We start from the raw sequence: 7243 nt of genomic DNA on the forward strand, positions 1-7243 counted from the left end.
TTTTATGATTGTTTGAATTCAAATTTTTACAACATTGAATATTTACTCGATTTCTCATGTAGCGATTTTCTTATTTTGTTGTAATTCAAAAACGAATAACTGTAGATACATGAAAATTTTACTGAATGTATATATTAGCATTTCCTATACACCATACAATTTTGAAAATATTTTGACTCTTTGATCTGTTTACGGACATTTTCGGTTTTCAATTTTTTTAGTTTTTTTTTTTATAAATATAAATAAAGTTTTATCTGTTGGGCCAAAAAGTGTCAAAATTTAATACAAAGCTCCTGATATATTGTTACAACAGCAGTTGAAAAATATTAAAAATACATAGGCACAATTTTTTTTATAAGCATTTGAAGTTAAAATGTTGACAAATTTATCAAATTTAAAATTGAATAATTATTTTGTAGTTAAAAATTTATAAAATTTTCAACTTTTGTATCTAAGAATTGAAAATGTATAAGAAGATTCCACGTAAGTAATTAATTCTGTTACAAAAAAATCTAAAAAATACATTTACACAGTTTACTTTTATAGTCATTTTAAGTTCAAATTTGGACAAAATTACATATTGTATAACACGTTATAAGTACCTAATGGAAATTGTGATATGATTAATTTGGAATTTATTATAGGTACCTATTATAGGTAAATTTTTTTTAATACTATATATAATATTATGTCTAATTCCTAGACTGATATACCGTTTCCACTCAGAATCGTTTTTCTTATACAGTGATATTATATCATTGAATTCAAATTTAATACCATCCATTATACAGTGACCCACTTGTAATCTACTGTACAGCAGAGCGACATCCACTAGCCCACCTTTTTTTTTTTTTGATAAAGGTAGATTATCCTATAAGGAATCTTTTATTACATTTTAAAATCTTAGATTTAAAAAGAAAAATGTTTACGAATTCTTAACTCAAAATAATTTGCTAATTTTCGTGATATTTCCATATTTTTTCAATTTTTGTACTTTAAATGCTTATAAAAAAAAACTGTGACTAAGGATTTTTAATATTTTTCATCTGCCTTTGAAACAATATACTTGAAGCCTTCTATTAAATTTTCAAGCTTTTTTAATCAACAAATAAAATTTTATTGATATTTTTAGAAAAAAACTGAAAAAAAATGAAAACTGACAATGTCCGTAAAGAGCTCAAAATAAGTCAAAATATTTTGAAAATGTTAACCAAGTGTTTAATGTTACACCAAAAACCAAATTCAATTTTGTGAAAAATCGATTTTGCGTAAAAATTCCCGTTTTTCCTTAATTTTTCTTTGGTTTTTCTTGGCGCTTTTGAAAATTACTGGGAATTTTAAATTTTGACCTCTCTAATGCACCAACGATATTCACTTTCCAATCGAACAAGATACTGAAGTTGAAAATCGAAGTATTATTTCGACTACTTATCGTGTACACTAACACAAGAAAAAATTTTTAAATTTTAAAAAATACACATCATTGTAAAATCAATACATTCATCGTTCCACTCAGAATCTAAAAATAAATAAAAAGATATGCAGTCATAATAATAAATATCAATACTATGCCTATACTTAGACCATAATTTTTTTCTCCTCAATGTTATTGTTATATATTTTTACAATGTAAATCATGCTTTTTATTTTTAAATTAATCTATCAAATCATATTTAAATCAAATTAAAAACATTTTTAAAAAGTATTTAAAATAACAAACATCTCAACAATTTTATCCACGTTTGAACATTTAGTTATGGGATTTAATTTCTATATCAATTTATTTCATTACCTATTATATAAAATGCATGTAGGTTAAATATTGTATTTCAGTCAATTATCTCATTCCTTAAGGACAAACTTTCCGCAATTTTATTAATTATATTCTATATTTTAGTTTCCACCTTAATTATAATACTTTTCCCCTAATCCACTGCCCGATACCTATTTAGGGGAAGGGTTGATACTTGATAAGGTATATTATATCGAACAAATTACTCCATGTTAATAATTCTCAGACCTTGTAGAATTGTCAGATTTTGATTGCTATTTATTATCTGAAAGAAGAAGACTTACAGTCCGCATCAAACCTGATTTTAATTTTATTTCAAATAATGGTATGATATAATTTATAAAAAAAAACACTTAAAATTGTATTGTTTTTGAAGACATATTATAAAGTTTGGGATTGAAATATTGATAAACGGAGTTTGATGTAGCTTGTAGAATATTACCATCTATAAGTTAAAAATAAATTATCACATTTCTCAGAACTAATGATATTATTGATATTATTCTCATAGAGCGTAGTTTTGTGTACAATATTACGTTAGCACCTGGTGCCTTATATGATAATTCAATTAAATTGAAATTCAGCTATCGGTTCATTTGTCAAACATATTGTTAATTTATGTATTTCTTTATTTTAGATAATATTATAATAATTTACAATGGCTGAGACTATGAATATTGATGTATCGATTAAGTTGCCTCCACTATTGCTGCAACCTTTTTCTATCAATAATAACGAAGCCAAATGTACGAAATGTAATATTTCATGTGCACCTGAAGAGAAAAATATTCTTTACCATCTTTCTGTATGTAATGGGACTCTTATTGAAGAAAATATTCAAACACAATTTAAATTCAATTGCTTGAAGTGCAATTATTTAACTGATAGTATTGATCAATGGAAGTGCCATTTATTCAAACTTGATCATATTTCCAAAAATGTTGATTTTGATATAATAACATTTTCATACGATTGCATGTTATGTAATACTCATTTCTACGGTTTTAGAGAGAGTATACTTAAACATCATTGTCAACCTAAATTTATTTCAAAATTATCATATGTAATGTCCACTGTTTATGGGAAACACAAATGTCAGGATAACCAGACTATGCTTCATTATTGTACGTATTGCTCTTTTTACACATATAATTTAACAGAATTGCATAAGGAGAAACACAGTGAAGTTGCTTGCATTTCTGTATGCCATTCGTGTCACATTACATTTTATGGCCAAACAAATGAACAGTATTTGAACCACAGAGTTACATACGAGCATATGCTCCTGTGGTACTTAAACGGTGCTCGGAGCAAAACGAAGAAAATAAATTCAACTAATTTAAATAAAAGTTATGATGTTGATGACGATGACAACCCTCGAGAGACCATATGTCAGGACAATAATGAAATTATTATTTCCACACGAAACCTAACGTCCTATATTACAAAAAAAAATATTATTACAGAATTAATTGATCAACTGTCTGCACAGCCAATGAAGTCTGCATTTAACGATTACATAAGAAAGAATTTTGATTTATATATCCGAGAGCTGCAAACAAGTAATAATATTGAATTATCAATGGGGTTTTATTGTGAAATCTGTGATATAGTTCTTTGTAATCATGATGCTTGGAATGAGCACGACAAAGAGTTTCATATCAATGATAATGACATTAAGGTTTTATTCTGTGGTGTTTGTTGCATTTACCACTTGAGTGCTCAGACTGTTACTATCAAACAGCATTTTATGACTGTGGAACATATAGCAATGAAAGTATTTCATCAAATCACATTGAATCAAATAAAAACCTCAACAGATCACATCAATAATTTTAATAAAAACCCTAATCCCACCAATGATGACAAGGATTCTGATTTCAATGTTGAAACTAAAAATATCAAATATTCAAATGAATATTATGTAAAGAACAAAACTATTAAAAGTGAATATTATTTTATACTCTACATTAATTTTATTAAACTTAGAACATTTAGATTAAACAAATTTTATTTTTTATTTATAGACGATGATAGTAATTTTAAAAAAAATAATTATATCGTATTAAACGAAATAATTCAAGAACGATATGGTAAATTCAAACTGGTCGAATATGTAAACAATTCATTTGCGATTCTTTTCGAAAATATGTAGGTTCACTATTTAATTTGTCTGTTATAATAATAATTGTTGTTTATTTTTGTTATTTAATAACCTTTTAGATCCCAAGTTAAACGTTTACGTGAGGATAAAAAAGAATTAGAAAACCAGTATGACTTTACAATACAATTTGTAGAAAATTATCATTCAGGTATAAATTTAAAACTGCCTAAAAATAAGAATATTAATATTTTATGTTTATCTTTCTAGAAAAAGTATTATCATTGGAAACAAAGAAATTATTTGAAGATTGGAGCTTGTTGTGTGCCAAAATTCTCAGTGACTTAGAATTGATGAATTTGTCACGAACCAGCATAGAAACCCGATCCCGTGTTCAACAATTGTGTGACTCAATATGTAGCTTTCAAATTAATACAGATTCAAAAAAGATTCACACTTTTGGTTCTCGAGTTTATGGACTTGCAACAAATACAACTAATATAGATATATATTTGGAAATCGGTAAAACAAAACAACTTACAATCATTATTATCAGACTTAAAAGTATATTTTTGATTTTTTTGTATTTATAAAATACAAGCATTAAGTTAAAATTAATGTTAATATAGGAGAATCTACTTTATAGAAATATAATATGTTTGAGTATGTCCTAGTTTCCAAATTGGAACGGCCCTTACTTTCAAATAAAAATTAACAATAGTCATACCTTATTATAACTCTAAAATTAATTGTTCTCATAAGTCATTTTTTAAAATTATTTATTATGTATGTATTGTTGTAAAACTAAACATAAAAATTAACTTTTTAATATTTGACGGATTGATTGGTGATTATGTTGGAAAGGTGATCTTGGCCAATCGAGTTTTGCAGGTGCTTCCTAAACATCTTCAATTTTGAAAAAGATCTTTCAGCTAAAACAACTGTTATGATTAAGGTTAAATAAAAAATACCATCCACTTTATCCATCACTGAATGTAGTGCTAATATCATTTTCTAAGATAAATATGACAACATCTTATACTCTTTATTTTTGAAATGTTTAAAAACAATTTTTTTCATGAATAGTAATTGACTGTAAAGTCTAGAATGTATGTCATTATCATACAACTGTATACATAATCATAAGAAACTTTGCCTTGACTTGAAACTATTATAGATGTTAAAAAAATGGAAATTATCATTAACTTTTTGTTGAAATAATACTGTATCTATAATTGGTAAAAAAACTTTAATATTTAAATATTCTTCTGTAATATTCAGTTAGTGAACTCCTAAACTCCACCAAAAACTGTCCAGTCAATAACTGAATAATGTTTAAATAATATTTTTGCTGTATTTTTATTTATATTTGAAAATAATAATAATATGTATATATATATTCTGAAAGCAAAAAGTTTTCCTTTAAAATTCAAATGTATTATCTAATTTTAAACATTTTTGTTAATTTATCTGCAACACATTATGATAAAAGTCAACTTATACATCACAATTGGAGGTGCTGCCTTATTAGTAATAAGTAATTGTTCCTCATAACAAAGGACATTTATAGTCATTAAAAAACATTAACCTGTATTTAATATATACAATTACCCGGCATTGACATTTTTTTTTGTAAATTTTAATTTTTATATTAGCAGTTAGTGATTAGTTGGTACACATAATATTATATTATATGCACAGAAAATGTGTTTAAAAATAATGGGTACTTTTCTAAAATAGTTCTCATAATGTATTAGGTTTATTGAATACCTATTATAACTGTTGATGTTTGGGTTGATAGTTCTTTAAAATCTTTGATGGTCTGAAAATTGCATAGCGAGTGCTGTTGAGTAATATTGATAACGACAGTGATTTTAATTTACAGATGACACGTTTGACGGAATAATAGCAAATAATGAAAAAATTCAAGTGGAATATGTACAACAATTTACGAAATATTGTTTATCGAAGCCCGAAGTCTTTCAAAATGTTAAATCAATCTGTAATTGCCGTATGCCTATTGTTACATTTTATCACGTACCATCTAAGTTCATCTGCGATGTGTCCTTTAAAAGTGGTCTTGTCACGTATAACACTGAGCTAATCAAGTATGTGACACCATTAAATATTTGGGAAGAAATATGGTTTTAAATTGCTTTATTCAACTTTGTTGTAGATTTTATTTGTTGATGAACCCTACTGTGAAGTGGCTGGTCTGTGTTATTGTGAAGAATTGGGCTCCCCAAAATGGTTTAATAGACAGGCAATTATTCACCAGCTATGCCTTGATATGGCTGGTACTGTTTTATTTGATGACGGAAAAAGTGGTACCATCGTTGATCAAACTCAGGCACATTTCTACTGAAGATGATCATAAAGTCATTGAAGGTACATAATATATTATAATATATTTCTTTTTCTATTGAAATTATACCTAAATATATATATATATATATATTACCAGGATGGGACTGTACGTTTGGAAAATGTTTTATCTATATCAGTGAAGAGAAACGCCCAAAACTGTTATTGGGTTTTTTTCAATACTATGCCAATAAGAGAGCATTAAAGGACAATGTACTGTCTACTTGCACTGGTCAGTTAATCAAAAAGCATGAATTTTTCGAAAGGTTCAGTCAGTTGCCTGGACTAAGTCAAATACAGAGAACAAAGTTTAAAAACTTTAAAGCAGAAGTTGATTCAAGTTTTGAAAAAAATTACGGACTGGTTTTGCAGGATCCATTTGAACTGTCGTTCAACCTAACCAGAAATTTACATGATAAAGCTTTGAACGACTTTTGTGATCTGTGTATGCAAAGTTCAAGACTTTTGCTTAATATGAAGGATTAAGGGTTAAAATATGTTTACTAATGCACATTTTTGTGATTTTTACGCCTTTTGTTAAAATTAAACTTTAAATAAACACTTAATTATAACTTCTATTATTTACATCATTAAAAAAAAATTATTACTGCCATTATTTATAATTTTAGCTTACCATAAGTCATCCTGGTATTCTTTACTACTGTTATTCTACCTTATGTTATAAGTTATAACCAGGGCTCGTAAGTTCATGCATCTGCATGTTTTTTTTGCTGCACAGGAAAACATGCTACCTGAGATACAAATCCGTTTCATAACAATAGTAATAATAATATGAAGTTTGATAGTGCATGTTTTTGCATGTTTTGGGTGCAAATGCATATTTGGCATATAGTCGATTTTTTACAGTCGTTAGTGCATATTATTTCATAAAAATATTTTTTAGACAAATATTTGAAATGTTTCTTGTTTTTTATTTACTTTCCTGTTTACAAAATTATAGTGTTTTGATTTATTTTTATTCAGTG

The 7243-nt window shown here is 26.5% G+C and overlaps 1 protein-coding gene across 12 annotated transcripts in view; it reads left to right on the top strand.

Moving 5' to 3' along the window:
• The window catches only part of LOC100571594, a 12945-nt gene extending 6072 nt beyond the window's left edge, over positions 1-6873 (top strand). For all 12 annotated transcript variants that reach the window (XM_029491237.1, XM_016807648.2, XM_029491240.1 and 9 more), the window contains 7 exons: positions 2430-3738; positions 3820-3943; positions 4016-4104; positions 4164-4415; positions 5779-6001; positions 6070-6281; positions 6358-6873. In XM_029491237.1, coding sequence (XP_029347097.1) covers positions 2451-3738; positions 3820-3943; positions 4016-4104; positions 4164-4415; positions 5779-6001; positions 6070-6281; positions 6358-6743 — 2574 coding nt within the window. In that variant the 5' untranslated portion in view covers positions 2430-2450 and the 3' untranslated portion in view covers positions 6744-6873. The remainder of the gene's footprint in view (positions 1-2429; positions 3739-3819; positions 3944-4015; positions 4105-4163; positions 4416-5778; positions 6002-6069; positions 6282-6357) is intronic.
• The last annotated feature ends 370 nt before the right edge of the window (positions 6874-7243 follow it).

This window comes from Acyrthosiphon pisum, chromosome A3, assembly GCF_005508785.2.
Source record: "Acyrthosiphon pisum isolate AL4f chromosome A3, pea_aphid_22Mar2018_4r6ur, whole genome shotgun sequence".
NCBI classification, from domain to species: Eukaryota; Metazoa; Arthropoda; class Insecta; order Hemiptera; family Aphididae; genus Acyrthosiphon; species Acyrthosiphon pisum.